The sequence below is a fragment of the Vanacampus margaritifer genome, chromosome 12 (genome assembly GCF_051991255.1).
Source record: "Vanacampus margaritifer isolate UIUO_Vmar chromosome 12, RoL_Vmar_1.0, whole genome shotgun sequence".
NCBI classification, from domain to species: domain Eukaryota; kingdom Metazoa; phylum Chordata; class Actinopteri; order Syngnathiformes; family Syngnathidae; genus Vanacampus; species Vanacampus margaritifer.
Window position 1 is genome coordinate 22697397 of NC_135443.1, and position 19566 is coordinate 22716962.

Sequence of the window (19566 nt, forward strand, 5' to 3'; positions counted from 1 at the left end):
GATCACTTGAAAACAAGATTCTAATCTAATGAAAAAAAATGCTCACTATCATGCCTAATTTCCATTCAAATAGATGAATAAAATTGGGTTTTTAGCTCCCTTTAACATCAGCTACAAGTAGTACAAAGAATTCTCAATTTACGACGGAGATGCAAGTCAGACTAGGAACACAACCTAGCCTGAGGGTGGACAAACTTTTGTGCTCATGGGTCATATAGAGAATAAGAATTAAAAAAAAAAAAACTTAACTAGAGCTGCGGGCAGCTATAAAGGGCCTTCGCAGCCCGGGCCACTTTGGGGTACTTGCACGGGTGGGGCACTAGCACGTTTAGGCAGTGGCACATTCGAAGCAGAATTATTTGAAAATGGCATGATAAACCTTTACATATTATGGATTATTTTTTTTGCCAGGTGTGATGAGTGTGCAAAGCTCAATGAGGTTTGCTCAATGTTAAGACTTTCAAAATCAGCGTCCATTTTTTTTTTTTTGCCACGATTTTAAAATACATATATACACATCATTGGTAGTTTTACTCAATATTGCTTTTATTTTCCATACAGGCCAAAATAAATGAATAAATGAAAAAAGTACATATGTATGGATCGGTCTGATCCCGCTAAAAAATTTAAATGGTCGAAAGTACAAAAATATTCATAAATGACTTAGTTATCACACTTACAAAAGTATCAACATTTTGTACAAATATGAAAATACCATATGTGGGGTGATTTTTATTTATTATTTTTTTCGCTATATTTATAACTGACTATTGTCATAGGGATACCTTCAGGTCGTGACTATAAACATACAAGTGAAGTTTGGGAATTTTTGGAGCATGTACTTAGGAGTTATTACGTATTTTGTCTTTCATGGAAAAGGAAATATGAAACAAAAAATTTGATGCCCCGCCACCGTCATATAGTATTTTGAAAATTCAAGATTTTTTCCCCTTTTTTTGACCTAGGTCTTGATATGGTCCAGGCCAAGTTTGAAGTCAATCGGATCAAACGTTTAGGAGAAAGGGGCAACAGAATGCCCCCTGTAAATGTACAAAAATCGGCAACAAACGGACATTAAAAAATTCTAACTCACTTCCTGTTCATTTTAGCATATGGGTCCAAGCGACTTTTTTGTAGGTCTTGGGCTCCCTCGTATACCAAATTTTTTAGGTAGATCCAGCTTAAACATACAACGCTTTGTTAAAAATTTCTAGGGGGCGCTATTGAGTCGTTTTTGTCAAAATCGCACAATACATGATAAAATATTGGTCCTTTGGCCAGGCGAGATGTGTGTGCCAAGTTTCCTGAGTTTCTGTACATGTTTAGGACCTCAAAATTGGTGTTGTTTTCTTTGCGAACCGTACCTTGCCACGCCCACAGCGATTCGCAAAAACTCACAAACTTCGTGTTATGACATCATAAAGGCCTAAACACTCTTCTGAGCAAATATGAGGTAGATCCAGTTAACGTGGTTGGGAAAAAAAAGTAGAAAAATTATTATTATTTTAATTGCCAGTAGGTAGCGCTATCAGTACGAAAAATATAAGTATTCAGACCTGGACTCTGATCAAATGTGTGAAATTTTGAGAAGATAGGATCATCTGGGTCAAGTTAACGCATCTTTTATTGTCACGGTGAATCATCGGACTTCGCGGCACCGTAATGGCCATGCCCTTTGGCGAAAAGTTACAATATTCGGTGTTGGGCATGATCAACCTCTTAAGGCTTTTCTGACAAAATTTCAACTGGATCCCTCAAACGGACTCGGCACAATAGATAAAAATGCACAATAGATAAAAATGTAAAGTATGACATTTCTTGTCACCACGAATATTATCATATAGATGTTTTCAGGCCGTGGCTATTAAGATGCATGAGAAGTTTGGGATTTTTTGGAGCTTGTACAGCAGTTATTAAGCATTTCCTCTTTTTTGATGAAGGAAATCATATACTATTTCAAAAAGTCAAGATTTTTTTCCCCAGTTGTTGTCCCAGGTCTTGAGATGATCCATGCCAAGTTAGAAGTAAATCGGATAAAAACTCTTGGCAAATGGGCAAAAAGAATGACCACAGGAAATGTGCAAAAATGGGCCAAAATTGGACATTCAAAAATTCATAGCTCACTTCCTGTACATTTTAGGATATGGCTTCCACTGACTTTTTTGTGTGTCTCGGGGCACTTCACATGCCTGCCAATTTTTGTAGCCCGGGATTGGTGCATATTTTTCCACACTAGGGGACGCTATATGTTGTTATGGCAACTTCATAATCTAAAATTTTTCGCCAAGCCGGAGGAGTGTGGTAGCTGCTCGGGCCCTAATAAATTAATAAAGAATGAATACATTCATTTGACTTTTTCACCACCGCATTCACAAACACAACGGCTATTAGATTTGTGATTGGATGATCACGAATCTTCGCACTAACTACTACACATGCAATGACTTTCGGCTTTATGCCGCGGAGGGATATAGTTTTCAGTTTACAGCTATTTGTTATGCACGTTGACAATGATGAGACAGTCCTCCAATAAATATGACCACATAGGTCGTTTTGAAAAGGTGCTAAATTTGCGTAAAGTTGCGTATTTTAGTTTAGCGACCTCTATCGGCCATGTTAAATAGCACAAAAATAGAAATGCGAGACTTGAACCCAGTCCATCTGTGCTATTTGTCCAGTGAATGTTTTAGTGTTGTGTACATGTTTTCTTAGTGTTGAGTACATGTTTTGTAACTGTGTACAACCTCACTGTCCCTTTTTCTAACCTCAACCATTAGTGTCCCATGTAAAGACGTAACGCATGCTGTACAACCTCACTGAAAGCCTAATACTAACCCCAACCATTAGTCCGTGATGTCGAATAGAAATACATGTCAATACTAAAAATAAAAAATATTAGTCGTATTCTGGTGCATGGTAAAACGACCAATATGGTCGTTATTGTTGGAGGACTTGATGCAATGATGGGTAAGCAGCGCAGGAAGAAACACAACATAGATCCATTTACTCAACCATGCCAAGACCGTTTGGATATTGAAAATTATATGTAAATTGAGGTCATTTTTCTCCCCAAAAATTTTGCATAACCTGAATTGTTTGTGAAAAGAGACGTTCGTAAATTGAGGTTCTACTGTATGTACTTTTAGTCATGGTAACATGTAGCCACCTAGCGTTTTAGCACAATGGACCCGCAGAAGTATGTATCATGACAGAGGCGTTAACGCTATTTAAAACATGCGCTGTAAATTTAAAGGCACACAAATGTACATACATATTGAGCAGTCCTTTTCCTTCCATTGACTAATCAGCCAGGTGTAGGCGGTTAGGCTGCACATGTAAAGTACAGAAAGCTCTTCATGCCGGATCCATTCTGCTCTTGACTCCTGGCAGACACAAAAGCAGATTAAAGAAAGAAGAAGAAAAAGAATGCTGTCAATCTTATCGGCTGCCGAGTGTGATTTTTAAACGTGTTAATCTCCTATTCTCCTTGCCGCTTGTTTATCTCTTATCAAACATGGCGCTAGGTGACGGCCAGCTTTGTGGCCACGCTATAAGTGCCCTTATTGGTATAATTGCGGCTATTGTACCAGGTGATACCGCCATTTTCAAAACGGGGCTTGTGGGTAAATAGGAGACATATTCAAAAAAGGGGATTTTGTGCGCAAAAGGCTACATGACACATTTGAATGGTTCTCCATCCCTGCATCTTAACCTTCAGTACCCCCACAAAAGCAAGGCAGAGGAACAATGCCGAGGTCACAAGCACACATAAATGACTAAAACCACAATATTAATGTAAATGTTAAATTTGTCCGGCCAGGAGTGCACTGCACAACCAGTAGTTGTGAAAAATGTAGCTCCATCTCATAAATGATTGACAAAAAAATCTGCCTTTCATTGTCTATTTATTTATCCTTTTTATGTTGGTCATGGCGAGTGTTCACTCATATTACTTATGTATGAATAAGTAAAACCATGGTATTACTATTCATGTAAAAGTTAAGTTTGTCAGGGCAAGAGTGCTGGATCTTGGGAGGAGTGTTCACTCCTATTTGTGTAGCATTTAACTTGATCTCACATCTAAACTCTTATAATTGAAGTAGTTGCATAAATGTGAAGTTTGTGAGGGAGGAAGTGGCTTTTGACATTTAGCTCATAGATGTAATGTAAATCTGAGGTTTGTCACTGCACTCCTATTTATGTAACATTTAGTAAAATCTTATGTGTCAATGTCTAGAATTTATGTTTGTCAGTGCAGAGGGGCTGTGTCTTAGTATACGAGTGCTCTCCTCTTTGTGTGGCATTTAGCTTCATTTCTCATATGAATGATTAAACCATGGTATTCATGTAAATGATATGTTGGTCGGGGCAGAGAACTGTGTCTTAGCAGGAGAGCACTTTTTATATTGCTGGCTTTGGGCAGAATCCTCGTACCTCCAAAATCATCAGTTTTCAGGAGACCCCAAAAATGGCATATTTGTTCAACAATTAACATTGCATCATCAAAGACATCAAGCCATGTGTAACACTTTGTACTATTGCATGTAGCATGATCTCCATCCCATGTTTGAATTAAATTCTTCAAGACTAGTGCTGGTTCTTGGCAGGAATGCACCTCTATTTGTGACACATTTATCTTCATCTAATGTAAATAGTGTACATTAGATGAAGCTAAATGTGTCACAAATAGACTCAAACAACGATAATATAGCTGTTTAATTTGTCAGGCCAATGGTTCCCTCCTATTGTGTATACTGTAATCTCATCTCATATATGTGACTCACATAATGATGGTATTTTCTAACTTTTTCAGATCAAGAGTGCACCCTTGTAATTTGCATAGCATTTAGCTTCATCTTATTTATCAATGACTAGTACGATGGTCTTACTATTTGTATATGATAAATTTGTCAGGACAGGAGTGCACTCCAGTTCCTTGTGTAGCATTTACTTGATCTCATGTATGATAAATTGAGGAAGTGATGTGTTACCAGCAGATTAGTAGAGATTATCCCTCGTATCGAACGACTGTGTGTTAATATTTCAATGACTCAAACTTGTTTGTTTGTCCTAATCCGACATCAATGTTGAGTTTGACTAAAGATTTATGCCGGGCGTCATGCACTCTTTGTCTCGTGCACGTGTCCGTAATAAAAAAAAAAGAAGAAGAAGCACCGAACAGCTTTAAGTATATTAGAATGGCTTGCTTCTTTTCTGCTGATGAAGCTTAGCCATAATCATTGTAACTTTGAGCAGATTACCGATGCGGCCGCCTTGTAAGCGCCGGCGGACTCGTCTTGACCTCCCCGGTGCAGGGCTTAAAGACACAAGAATGGCATTTTAGCAACTTTAATGGGATAACCGCTCTAATCTTCAGCCGGCCGCACGAGGAAAAGTGCGAAGGCTATAATACTCTGGTTGCTTGGCACGCTGCAGGATTTGCACGACGCTTATTGCGTTTTTTTAATCAAGACTTTGGCTCTTTTGATGCCGTTTTGTCTTTTTACTGTGACTACTTAAAAAAAATCTGCCTCCTCAGCCATGCATGAGATTTGGTAGGCCTATCTATCTATCATGAGTAGACCCACAAAAATCGTCTCAAGAAACCATACCTGAAAAGACACAGAAGGTCTGCCATTTTGCTATCAAAAAGTCATTTTAGGGCATTTACCAGGACAAACATATTCTATTGGAATATTTTGAAAATGAAGCCCCCAAAGTCAGTCAACATCCCTTAGCAAGACAAAATTTGGTTGATGTGTCTATTGTGACTAAACCCACAAAATTCTCAAGGTCATGCTAGAAAGACAAGGAATTCTGTCATTTTGTTTTGAAGCAGGCATTTTGGATCATTTTGATCATTTTCAGGGGTACCTCAAAGGCAAACTTGACATATTTTGGAAATTCAGTCTCTGAAGCCAGTTTATCTTAACCTGGCAATAGCCAGATTGATGTTGTGATTCACTCAAGCGAGTTCTCCATGGGACTGCTCCACATTGCTGTTTGGACGATGCAGCATTGTGCACGTTTGTTTCGACCAATCACAGCCACGGATGAAAATGTCGCCTTCCTTCTCGTCGAGGGGGGGAGAAGCACGAACATTCTTCCCAGTTAAAAATGCACGAAGCGCCTCTCGCTGTTCAACGTTCAACAAGGAAATGGTAATTCTACCAGAAGAGAAGTAGTTGCAGCGTCCATTCATGGATGTTAGGTTAGTTTGTTTGCCCCAGCATCGCTGCTGGCTTCCTGGTTTCGTCACAGCTGCATATCACGCCCCAAACACAATGCCGCTCTGAGATTGGTCCACTAGGTGGAAATCAACAGGCTCGGTACAAGATGTATTCTCGGGAGTTTGTGAACTTACAAATACCGCGAGAATTCTGCTTGCAGAACAAGGTTAAGTTTATCTGTAGCAGCAAGAAATTTGGTGTTAACGTCTATCATGAATAGTTCCACAAAAAAAACTAAAAAAAATGTCTAAAAAGAAATAAAAGTCTTGCCCTTTTGTTTTGAAGCCATGATTTTAGAGTTCTTTTGGCAATTTTTTAGGTGTCCTTCGAAGCTAAACTATTTAGATTTTGAAAATTCAGCCCCTGAAGCAGGATTTCCGTATATGCACTAAATGTGGTAGGCATGTCTGTGATGGACCAACAAAAAAAGTCTCAAGAAATTATACCTGAAAAGATGCTTGGACATTTACCCTTTTGCTGTCTAGGTTAAACATTTTTTAGGACAAACTCTTCCTAATATTCCAATTGCTCCAAAATTCAAATTACGTTTACTAGACAGATGGGCGACACTCCAATCGGGAAGAATTTCAGTTTTTGCCATGAGACTTTTAATCTGGCACACCCCCTGCAGTATGGGAATCCCTGCCATAGAGGATTGGAGAAGAAAAGACCGCTCAGGATCAGTGCCTTAAAAACCCATTGCCTTTTGCTTGCCTTTGAGGGCGCAAAACAAAGGCTTTTTTTTTTGTTGCTTTGTTTCGTGTAAAAAATGTGTGTGTGTGTATGTGTGTGACTCTGAGGTTCAGTCGGGTCAGAACACAGATTAACCCCCCTGCACCCCAATCCTCCGCTCCCTTTTGCCTTTACTCCCGCTCATTCCGTTAATCCCGGCGGCCATTTGAATGTTTGAGCGGCACAACAATTTAATTAAGAATTGGCGCAGGCAAACGCAGCGGTCCACCCAGTGCAGTGACACTAGCCTCCCAGATGTGCACAACTCCCCCCTCTCCAACATATCCTCAACTTTTCTTGTGTTCTCCAGCTCCATGTCAACCTTTCATACATTCTTTAACAGTGGGGATAAAAGGGGGATTTTTAGGAAGATTAGGGAACGAGATCCTCTAGGCATTGTCTGACAATCCTCAGATAAAACGAGCTGGGTGGACGGAGTCAACGGGAGGTGGAGTGGGGGGGTTGTGGAGAGAGGGACGCTCGAGGAGGTCGGGGGGGAGGGGATGGTGTGTGGAGCCACTTGCCTAGGGACGTGTAAGTTACATTTTGTTGCGCTCGCTTTGTTTTCTCTCTTTCCGTTGCGCGGCCTTGGCGTGCCAGCAAAAAGGGACGATTAACATTTTCATTGGGTGAGTGTGGGGGGTGGTAAAGGGGGAGTTTGGTGGCTAGCCTAGAAGAGAGAATTGAGAGGTGGACAATGGCCGCTTATGATAATCTGCTCTTTATTGGAGCATCCCGCCAATGCTTTCATCAGCCGCCTGTGTGCCCCTAGACCCTTTGCAACACACACCCGCACACGCACAAGCATAACATCCAACTTCTACACTTGCCCGTCTTGTTCTCAAGCTCCCACAAATGACATCTTACCTAGTAAAACACTTTTTATGCTAAATTGCAGTTGTTTTTTTAGTACACTACTTTTATATACTGTATCAGGGTGTGCTTGATCTATTTAAAACCACCTGTTTGCTTCAGAGTAAGAGAGGGAATTACATACATAATTTCATTTTTTATTTGTCAGACAATTTATTTGTTACATTATTAAGTTCTTAAATATGAGCTTTTTTTCCATTACACAACCGAATGCGATGCAATTTAACTTTTTTTTTTTATTTCATCTTATTTTATTTTTACTATGTTACAGACATACAAAAAGTTGTTTTATTAAACAGCTCAAACACAGCTGAGATGCTCCTGCTGAACGTAATTATGAGCTGATGATTTGAAACACCTGGGTTGCAGGCAGGAGACACCAAAAACATCAGGACTGCGGCTCTCTCGGACCGAACTTGCCTATCCCTGAGATAGGTAAAGGCATGCAATCCTATATAGTGGGACTGAACCAAAGTACAAAATACAGTGGAAAAAATAAAACTCATTAGATTAGATCTGGTTGTTTTTGCATCTAAAGAGTGTTCGTTCTTCTTCTGTATTTTTGTTTATTTCTACTGTAGTGTGTGTGACGCTTTGCAAAATTTCGCAGAATCCGCAGGCCGGCCGCTCAATTAACGGCGTCTTTCTCATGGTAACGACGGTGGTGACGTTGGACAATGCGGGTTAATGACGGAGGTTTGGCCCTGGTAATTACGCCATTCACTTGCTAACACAGCTGCTGACCAGCCACCCCCCGCCCCTTCACCCCACAATAGCCCCCCACCAGACCCCCGTACACAATCCTCCCCATTTCCCCATTGTAATCAGCACTCCGGGCTACAAATACCAACAGCTGTTTTTCCCAATACATTACCATTTAAATATCTATTTGTGTGTGTGTGCGTGTGTGTGTGCATGTGCATGTGCGTGCATGCGAAACGCTAAAACCTGGAAGCTGTTCACAAGTTTAATGACAAGCGTAATGTTTTTTTTCTCTACGCAAAGTTTTAATTAACATTAGCATTTTTATTTGTGTTTTTTAACTCCAGTTTGTATGCCGGTTTGCATGCAGGTGAAAATCTAAAAATTTATACATGATGTAGTTTAGTAGAAAACAGGGGAATCAATTTTTGAGTTGAGCCGAGAATGAAACCCATTTTACACAAATTATATGAGTCAGTCCAGTATGTAACAAGGAATAAAAAACATGCTGTTGTCATGGGTTTGAATTGGCCAGAAGGTAGCCACCATTGAACCAAAAGATACACCTGATGTAAACAGTAAGATCTGGAGAGGGAAATTACAAAGAGTCACCGACTCCCCGCCCTCGGGTAATTTCCTTACATTTGCATTAACACAACTAAAATGTTTAAAAAATAAAATAAAATAAAAAAAGCAATGTGGAAACAAATGGCCTGCATAGAGCCCAGAAATGTTTTTTTTTTCTGGTATGTATTCTTTACTTGAGTATTTATTTTTCAGACAACTTTTTACTTTAACACCCAACACTTGAAAACAGATACCATGGGGGGCCCTGAGGTGTTGCGCTTGCTCTGTCCTGGCGGGGGTCGACGGCTCCCCTCTTTGGTGGAGATTTTCATGCATGCCAGATCCACCACACCAGCATCTATCGAAATTCAGTCACAATCTGCTTCTTCCTCAGGTCATTGAATCGGTGGAGGCTGGTGTCTGTGGATCTCACTCTGCTTCGCTGTCCTTCCTTCCTATCCTCAGTCTCTCCTTTGGTCTCTTTAGGTCTCCCTGATTTTTTTTGGAATTTAGATGTCACTGGGGTTGGTGAAGGACTCTGATTGGTGGCCTGGTGGGTGGTGTCTGGTCGGTGCTGGATTTTACTTTCCTTTCTTTTCTTTGGTCCTTCCTCGGGTCTCCTGATGGCCTCACGACTCTGGCTGGAAGTGTTCGGTTTAGGTGAACGGTATGGGATTTTTTAATAGGTTTTAGGTGAACTAATGAATACACACACACTCGCACGCACGCACGCACACACGCACATACACATAGTCACCCACATACAAAAAAATATATATATATATAAATAAAAAATATTTAAAAAAATAAAAGAAAAAAAATGGAGATTAATGATGATGACATGTCAAATCGGTAAAATTACCGAATGAACAATACTGAGCTCTCCAAGAAAAAAGAAAAAAAAGAAAACAGATACCTGTACTTCAAACTGTACTACATACTTTGTCAAAATAGGCTTGTTAATTTTTGAACCTCTGCAGAAAATGACACAACGTAAAAAAAGAATTGAGATCTGGGGGAGGAGAAAAAAAAAGGGACAGCAGAGACATGGAGGAACGTGAAACGGAGCAGAGAAGGTTTTTTTCCCTACCATTTTACCAAGGTAAAAATGGCTTAAGTATCTGTACATCCACCTAAGTATAAGATATGAGTACTTTTACAACCTCTGCTTATTCACCAACAGACTAAGTAAAAGGAGGATGACTAATGGTGTTAGCCCACTGTTGCAGATTAATTCATTAAGCATTTCATCATCGTCTGCCCCCCACCCCATGTCACAAGGCGTGTAATATGACACCCCTCAAATTTGTTCTAACATCTACCCCAGGGGGTATTAAGCTTGCATAACCCCCCCCCCCCCCCCGCGCTTCCCTCTCGCTCACACACACACACACACACACACACAGTTTGGTTTACATTTCTAGTAGGGACATCTCATTGACATTATGCATTTCCAAGACCCTAACCTTAACTATCACAACTGACTGCCTAACCCCCAACCAAAACCTAATTCAAACCTAGACTCTAAAACCAAGTTTTGACCCTCCAAAAGAGGTTTGATCTCATGGGGACCACCAAAATGTCCCCACAATGATAGTAAAAACCCAGAAAATGGTCCCTATGATGTGATATAAATCTGCGCACGCACACACACACACACACACACACACGCACAGACAGTGGCTAATGGAGCAGGCGGAGCTACTTATGCTAAAAAGATTGTAGCTGTCCGTCAGCGAGTGGAGGGTGTGGGAGTCCTCGGGGTGTTATCATTGCGACACACTCACTCGCTCCCTCATTCACAAAATTGGGCTCAGCTGAGAGTGGAGCTAATGGTGCTAAGCTAAAGTAACAACAAGCTAAATTTAAAGCTGTGAGCAATGATGAACAGGCCCTCGCACCCCCTTTTTCATTTCAAACCAAAATGTCCAACTTCCTATTCAGTTTCAGGTATGAGCCCTTGAGACTTTTTGATGAATCCTGTTGTGGTTGACATAGCCATCAAATTTTGTGTTGATCAGTGAAACTGGTGACAAAGTTTTTTTTCTAACTTTCCAGGGGGTACTTATAAACAGATGCCCCATGTCTTGCAGCTCTGATACAACCTCCAAAAATTGACTCAGTCCACCCATGTCAACACATCAACACAATCAAAAAAAACCTGCAGTGTGTGGTGAAAGAGGCTTAATAAAATCCACGTGCTGCCCCAGTCAAAAACACGACACTAGGGGCTCAACACGTTTAGCCCACCGCAAAAACATTTGTGCTAAGCCTTCGCCAATTAACGCCGCAGCCCGAGCAGCTAAAGTTGACAGTAGCGCAAGTCAACTCTCCGTCAACCTAAACACCCACTCCCTCGTCTAAGCTCCCCCGGCGAGCTTTACACCTCACCGTGTGTGTAAATACACACACTCGGGGGAGCTAAAGTACCTGGCTTAGCCTTTGCTTAGCCTCACCGAGCCACTGCTTATCAACAGGCGTCCCGTAACACCAGCATTAAGCCGGGTTGCAGGCAGGGATGTTTAAACATGTTTTTAAGGCTAAACGGTGTCCGATACTTTGGGAAGGATGACAGAAATTTGGGTTAAGGAGAGACACCCTTGTGTCCCGCCCAGTTTAAACACTCACTTTAGTCACTTAGGGGACTCACTTGCACAGTTCTCCAAAAAGGATGTCAATTGTGCTTTCCTCAATGCTGTTTGTCGGTCCCAGTTGAAATTTACTTTAAAACTGACACATAAACCAAAGTAGAATTAAATACAGAAAGATCATTTTGTCTCCTGAAATTTGCTAGCTTAATGCTACCATATAAAGAGAAACTCTATAGTATGGCTAACGGAAATTAACATGGATGTTACATTAACTATTTGTGGTATTGTACTGAAGGCGCGCAAACCTAAAATTTGACTTATACTTTACAAACCCGCAACAAGCAGTCACTTAAAAATGTGTGATATAGTGGAGATTCACTGTACATGAACTAAATCCCATGGTTAATGGCTACTGTGTAAGAGAGATGGTGGTGGGTGAGGGGGGATTACTGCGCTGTTTTGCATCAGTTGCCTTCTGCTGGGTGGCCCCTGCTTAACAGAAAAAAAAAACAAGGGAAAGAAGAGAGGAAAACCATTTAAGGCGGCACATTGAGGATGAGAGGAGGGCTCTTAATGCCTTCAAAGCTTAGGAGAGGAGAGATCTGCCATTCAGCAATTCAACTGTTGATGTTTTCTGGTCCGCAACAATCGAGGAGGTCCCAGAGAATGACGCCATTGCACTCCCTCCCCTTCCTTGTTTTTTTTTTCTCGCGCGCGTGTGTGTGTGTGTTATATTACGTACCTGGGAGGGGGGTGGTGTGGGGGTGGGGGGTCGTTGAAGAGGGGCCTGGGAAAAAAAAGAAAAAAGCATAGACGTTAGGGATGAGGAGGGCCAGATGACGGAGCTATTCATTGTCTGATAAGAGCTGATGGAGGGGTTAATAAGCTACACCGCTGGGTCATCGCCGCCTTTTTTGACGCGGTAGAGGAGCAGAATGGAGGATGGCTGAGATGTGTGTGGGTGTGCGTGCGTGTCAAGTATCCTCGCTTTTGAACGAGTGTTAGTGTCCCTCAAAGTTGTCTTTCACTCCTCACGGTGCGTAGACTTGGTGTCTGTTGTTACTAGGGCTGTAACAGTACATCAAAGTTAAGATACGATTTGAAATTTGAAAGTTTTTTGAAGCACTTAAGACAATTTCCATCTCTTATTTTCAACCAAGTAACTGAAATGCTTCCATATTGCTGATTTAAAGGAGCTTTTCGGGCCCGCGATTTCAGTGTTAGTTAGTACTAGCCAGGTTTTCTCCACCCCTCCGCAATGGCAGCATTAGCATTAGCGGTAACTACAGTTTTGCTCACTCAGGTCCGATGACTGTCGCCGGAAAAAAGTAGTCACATGATATTCAGTTGAAGGAGAGTTGCTTAAGAAATTTGTCTTCAATCTCTGCGACTGTGGCCGCACTGTGAGCTCATCTGGCTGCATTTAGATTTGTACAAACGCTGGTAGTTGAAAGGGTTCGGCCATTTCAAATGCAACTCAGGTTGGAGTAATGCAGTTTTGTTTAAAAACTTATCTTTGGGAAAAAAATATTTTGGGGGAAAAACATTTCCTCCACGTGTATCTTTCCAGGCCCCATTTATTCCTCACACAAAAGCTGCTCCAAATGAAACCATTCCATTTGCCAGTTACATAGGCCACTTTACATTGCACGGTTGTATTTCCTGTACAGTCGTAATGCACACGAAAAGTTAAATGACAATAAGCATTGGTGAAAATAATCTTATAATGATCCAGGGTCCTATCAAGGCCTCAACATGCTCTCTCTCAGGTGAATGTTATTCCCAGGGAGCGTTCCCGCTGTTGTCCTGTGTTTGTTTGAGGAATCTCTCCTGTCGTGTCATTAAATCCAAATAGAAAGCGTCCCCCAAAGGGCCAAGCGAACTGATGACTAGCGAGGGGTGTGTGTGTGTGTGTGTGCGGTGCTTTTAGCGTGGGGTCTCTTCTTTTCCTCCTCCATACCTGCCCTTGTCCCAGAGCTAATAACCCAGGCTCCCTATATCAGCCACTCACCTTCATAATAAAAGCCAGCCCCCCGTGTAGCAGCAGATCACGTCGTTAATAGGATGATGCCTTTTGTGCTGAGATTATGAGGGGGATAGACTCTCCTCACTTCTCTTTACACTCGCGCACCAAGCCACGGGCATCCTGCGGGGGGCTCCCTGTCGAGCCGAGGCGGCCGTAAATGAGGCCTTTGTTCCCGGGGCTTGTACGCTAACAGGACAGCTGATGAAATAGCTTTTAGAACGGGGGGTGTCGGCAGGTGAGCGAGGCCTTTTTCGCCGTGATATTAATTACCTCAAGTGTGGCCTAGCGCTTCATCTGCCTAATGTAGAGGTGCGCGTTGATAATGGCGCTAGTGACAATAATAATGAGACAGGTGGGAAAAACACCCCAGAACAAAGTGGAGGCAGGTTGTAAATCACCTCGCTCGGCTCACTTGAGCGCTTCTGACGGATGCTAACACTAATGTTAATGAACAAGCGTCGTAAAAATGCTCAGAGGGCTGTCCTTTCTTGTAGTCCCTATGCATACTTACTGTAATGACTACATGCTGTACACTTGTTTATTTATACTGCTAGCATTTATGCTTGTAAGACACACAGTGCGAAGTGGAAATTAAAGTTCTTATAAAATTAAAATTAATGTCTTGTAGGGATGCACGATAATGCTATTTTCAACCAATACCGATAAACCAATAATTTAGAAAGTGGGATTGTCGATAACTGATAAGTAAGACGATAATTGTTTGCAAAATTAATTTGAATACAAATATACACTTTTGAGGCCTACTATAAGGCTAGCATGTACAAATATATTGAAACAATGTGCAAATCACCATTGAAGCTGAATTTTATTGATATCTCTGCTTCAAAGACAACTAGTAACCCATTTTGAGTTTGCCAAAACAAAATAGTCATGTTTAAATTTCTAATTCTGGCATGACACCATCCAGCCCACATCATTAAACCACCTAATGCTGTTTTCTTTCTTTTTGTTCCAAGATGTTTATCTTAATCACATTAATTTAGTGTTGCAGGCTCTTTTTTTCTTTGTGTAGAGTTCGCCAAGCAACTAGCGAGAGGTACTAAGCTAACCGGCTAAACCAGCCTCCGAACCGAGGGCGCTTGTTCCTGTCACTGAATCCACTCGCCAAACAACGGAGGCAATCAGATAGGCGGTGTGTTACCTTGCGTGTATCGCTTATATCTTGTGTGTGTGTATGTGTGTGAGACTATGTGTGATGGTATCTTTGTGCACTTCTCGCCATCGCAACCACCGTGTTGTTAACTGTGGCCATCAGTCATCCATTTTCTTGATCAAACACGGCACTAAACACCTTGAGCTGAGAAATAACTGAAAACACTGCAAAATGGCCCCGCGGACAGTCAGAGGCACTTAAAAAAAAAACTCTATTGTTTATTTTTCCTTAATTTCTTGAAAATATTTTTATTTAAACAAATTGTACAAGTTATAGTTCACATTAATGGCCAAACAAGTTTTGTAATAATTTATCTTGGTCTAATTTTTCTCTCACCAAAACTTGGCATTTGAACAAGGGGTGTGTAGACTTTTTACATCTGCTTTATGTTTTGCAAACAATTATTAGTTTATAGTATCCTATTTACTGTACCAATAAAACACCTAATAGCATCAATAAAATAACTAAGTCACTGTTTTGGGTTTCATCTGAGGTCTCTAACATCCTTAAATTGTCTGTTTGTCTCATCTCGCCTCATCCTTTCCTCACCTCCTCCCTCAAATAAAAAGCAGCTTCTGCTTGGCAGACATTGTGTGGGGGAGATATATTCCTAATCCCCCGTGGTGGTCGTCTCGGAGGCTGCCACAATGTCACAGAAGCTTAATATTTGCCGTGATTATTTGCTTGTTTTATTGGACTCGCAGGCGGCACACTGACCCACCCGTCTTTATCCCGCTGTCGGCGTCAGTTTGAAAGTTGACTACAGTAATCCACCACAGTGCTAAATCCTGACGTTGCTTTCATTGCCTGCCGTCCGTAATGGAATGACATCAGACCAGCGCCAAAGTACACACATGCCTTTTGTGTCACTCCTGAAAAGCCAGCGTCTTTATTCTTTGTGACAAAGTGTGACAAAAATTGGTATCTATAATAAAATGGCCTCTCTCATATTGTTTGTCAGCTTCATACACGCTGTTTAAAGCGCTGATATGCAACCTGCGGCTTGTGGGCCACATGCGGACTACCAGTGTGGTAGAATTTGCGGGTGGGTACTGTTATAAAAAAAAGACCCTCTAGCTCATAATATTTAACAAAAGTGGATCATATTTCTTCATTAATGTGGCATGGATGAGTATGGTTGTAAGAAGTGTATAAAACTGACAGCCAGGTAACAAATACTACCTTGAAACAAATAATACGTCACAGCTAAGCGTTTGGTATTTATATTAGATAGTGACAGCAACATACAATATGTAATCTTGATTGTGATCTTATTTTCTGGTTTGTTTCTATCAGAAATGTGCACTTGGATTTTGTTTTATTTTGTCAGCGTATATACAGAAGAAGTCCTTTGTTTCGAGGTTAAATTATTTGTTTTTCCACTCAACACATTTTTACATGAAGACTTATTTTGACATTTATCATGCAATAAACTCTAAACCATTACAACCACATTTAATTAAATACCTGTTGAAGTTTGACTTCACTGCCCTTTTTTGATTTAATGGCCTTATTCACTGCATTTTAACATAATATAATGCAGTGTAAAATGCATATAAATCAAGATAGTTTTTCAAAACACATTTGTGTTTTTGTCCCTTTAAACAAAGATTTATGAAAATTCCAAATCAGGTGAAGATTCACAAAAATGCATTTGCAAAATGACACCGGGTAAATTATTTTGTTTTTATTTTCAAAACACCCCCCAAAAAAAGAAGAATATAAAGTATCTTGATAATAATGTGAATGATAGCCTTAAAGTATTGTTGTTTTTTTATGGTTTAAATGTTTTTTTAAGTATTTAACAATAATAATAATGCATCAGATTTATATAGTGCTTTTCTAAACACTCAAAGACGCTTTACAAGGGAATAATAATGCATAATCCATGCACTCACACATTCACACTCTGGTGGCGGTAAACTACTTTAGTAGCCACAGCTGCCCTGGGGCAGGCTGACGGAAGCGTGGCTGCCAGTGTGCACCTACGGCCCCTCCGACCACCTCCAAACATTTGCACCATTTGAACCCCAGTGTGAGTAGCACTGGAGGCAATGTGTGTGAAGTGTCTTGCCCAAGGACACAACGACACATGACTCGGTTAGAGCGGGATCGAACAGCCGACCATCTGGTTACTGAACGACCGTCTCTACACCCTGAGCCACGGCCGCCACAATTTGTATTAGATATCCAACCTATTTCATTCATTTAAATGAATTTACAAAAACGCAATGTTTTTTTATGTCAACCTGAGATGTCTATTGTTTTTTTTTTTCCTCTGAACAATTGAACCAGTTTGGAAAATCTACCCGTATCTATTTTTATATACTTTATATGCAAGTTGAACTGTAATTTACCTGTTACTAGTGTGATTTTTTGCGCATCTTACTGTTTTTCATCTGTATGGAATAAATACAAAACTGTTTTTTTTTTTTTTATTCTTAACAAAATATAATAGTATTGTTGCTCAATGCTTAGCATTAAAAAAAGTAGCATGTACTGAACCTTACGCCATGATTTTGTATTTCCAACATGAGTTTTTTGTTTGTTTCTTTTTGCAGGCAACAACAAGGAGGAGGAGGAGGCTATGATGCAAGAGTGGTTCATGCTGGTCAATAAGAAGAACGCCCTCATCAGGAGACAGAACCAACTCTCTCTGCTGTACGTCCACGTCACTTACTTACTTTCTCATTGATTGACATGAAATCAATAGAAATGTGCACATTATATGCGTCTATTTGCTGCTGTCTGTGTATGTACTGTATACCGTAGCTGTGTGTGTGTGCTCAGCTGTTCCACACACACATTTACTAGGATGTGGAAGCGTGCGAGTGGTGAGATTGAAGTATTCCTAATCACATTATATCACGACCAAAGAGGGTGGGTGGTGGGGGGTGGGGGTGGGGACGTTTAAAGTGGCCAATTGACAGAAGGGCTTATTATGAGGCCTTTGTGCGGGAAAGACGAGCGTCAAGGACAAATTCTATTAGGGCTCATTTTTTAATATGGCTGAAAGAGGAAAGAATTGAATTTGTGCCTCACAGACACACACACACACCTGCCGTGATGTCATTTCACACACACAGACACACTGAAGTGTGTCTGTATGCGTGTGTGGCACTAGATTAAAAATGTGAGAAGGTTCCGGCAAGTGTGGCAATCAATGTTTATTTATGTGGGTGTCCTGCCGTAATGATTTAGTCATTAACATATTGATGAACTTTACTCCTCCCTCCCGCCTGCAGGGAGAAGGAGCACGACCTGGAGAGACGCTTTGAACTGCTCAACAGAGAGCTCAGAGCCATGCTGGCCATCGAAGGTAACGCACATACACACAGATGCAAAGCCAGGTTGGCACGCAATGTTCAGGTGTCTAGGAATGCACAGTGACACAAAGATGGTTTAGGATATATCTTGTCAAACAATATGAATAAGTTCTACACCTGCCTGCAGTCAGTAAAAATCTGAAATATGGAGAGACCATATACACTTCTATATAGTTTTACCCTTTTCACATGAATTTAGATTAATTAAAACAAACTCTAAAATACTTTTTTTTTTTATATTCCTTTAGTGCTTCTTCTTAATTTCGCTTACACAGTTCTCCAAATGAGAGAGCATAAGGGCTTTACTGCCAGTTGAAGTTTACTGTAAAAGGTAATTAAACATTTTATATTTCAACATGTTCAATTTCGTCTATAACAAAAATCCGCTAGCTTATTGGTAAATATCATAGATGGGCTAGTGGAAATTAGAAGGGATTGACCGATATGCATTTTTTGAGACAGTTGCCAATACCGATTTTTGGCAGAAGAAAATACCGATTAATGGGCCGATTATTTAAAAAAGTATATGTAATGCATAAAATTATCCCCGCCGCCCCATTCCTAACATTTTCTATTACGATTTACTCTGCTTTGAATAACAAGTCCATCGTATTACCTTATCAACAAATTTCATGAAATGTACAAGGTTATTGTATAGATTTGTGTGTCAATAATAAAACCAATCTTACTTGTTTACAAATGATGTACTGTATATGGTTAGAGTACATAATTGGGCTGGAAAAATAGCAGTCACGATTATTTGATTGAGATTGAAATCATAATTAAAACAATTTATGATTTCAAAACTTAGTATTTATTCAACTACTAAAGCTGCTCAACTACTTAAAAGTGTCATTGTAGGGTCATGTCCATTCATCCCTGCACTTTGTTTTTGTCAAGTACAAATTATGATGTAAATATTATGTGAAATTCAAACCGCTTGCATTTTAATTATTCTAAGCATTAACCTTTTCTTTTATATATTTTTATCTTGTGTTATTTTTACAAGTCTTGGGACTTACTGGGCTAACCTGGGATCTCGGGGATTATATTTCATGCCATATCATGTGGAAATGTGTGTTAAGACAAAAAAAAAATCCTTGGATGTTTGCATCCTTGAATTCTGAAAAAAAGAAAATTTTTGAATCTTTGAAATATCAATTTTAAATATAACTTGAAATGACAATGACAAAATAAAAATAAGAACATGAAATAAGAATAGAATATACTCAAATAGTAGCAACTGAATGAACGGTAAGAACAAATACAGACTGTTCCTCTGCATTTTGGCCTCTACGGGGCAGTGTGGTGCCTTGCATCCATGGCGTACACACTTAAAGTGAGT

General features: G+C 40.3%; 1 protein-coding gene across 7 annotated transcripts in view; it reads left to right on the plus strand.

The window, feature by feature from the left end:
* The window catches only part of ehbp1 (EH domain binding protein 1), a 202263-nt gene that overhangs the window by 170513 nt on the left and 12184 nt on the right, over positions 1-19566 (plus strand). For all 7 annotated transcript variants that reach the window (XM_077582804.1, XM_077582805.1, XM_077582808.1 and 4 more), the window contains 2 exons: positions 17457-17556; positions 18141-18214. In XM_077582804.1, the coding sequence (XP_077438930.1) occupies positions 17457-17556; positions 18141-18214 (174 nt within the window). The remainder of the gene's footprint in view (positions 1-17456; positions 17557-18140; positions 18215-19566) is intronic.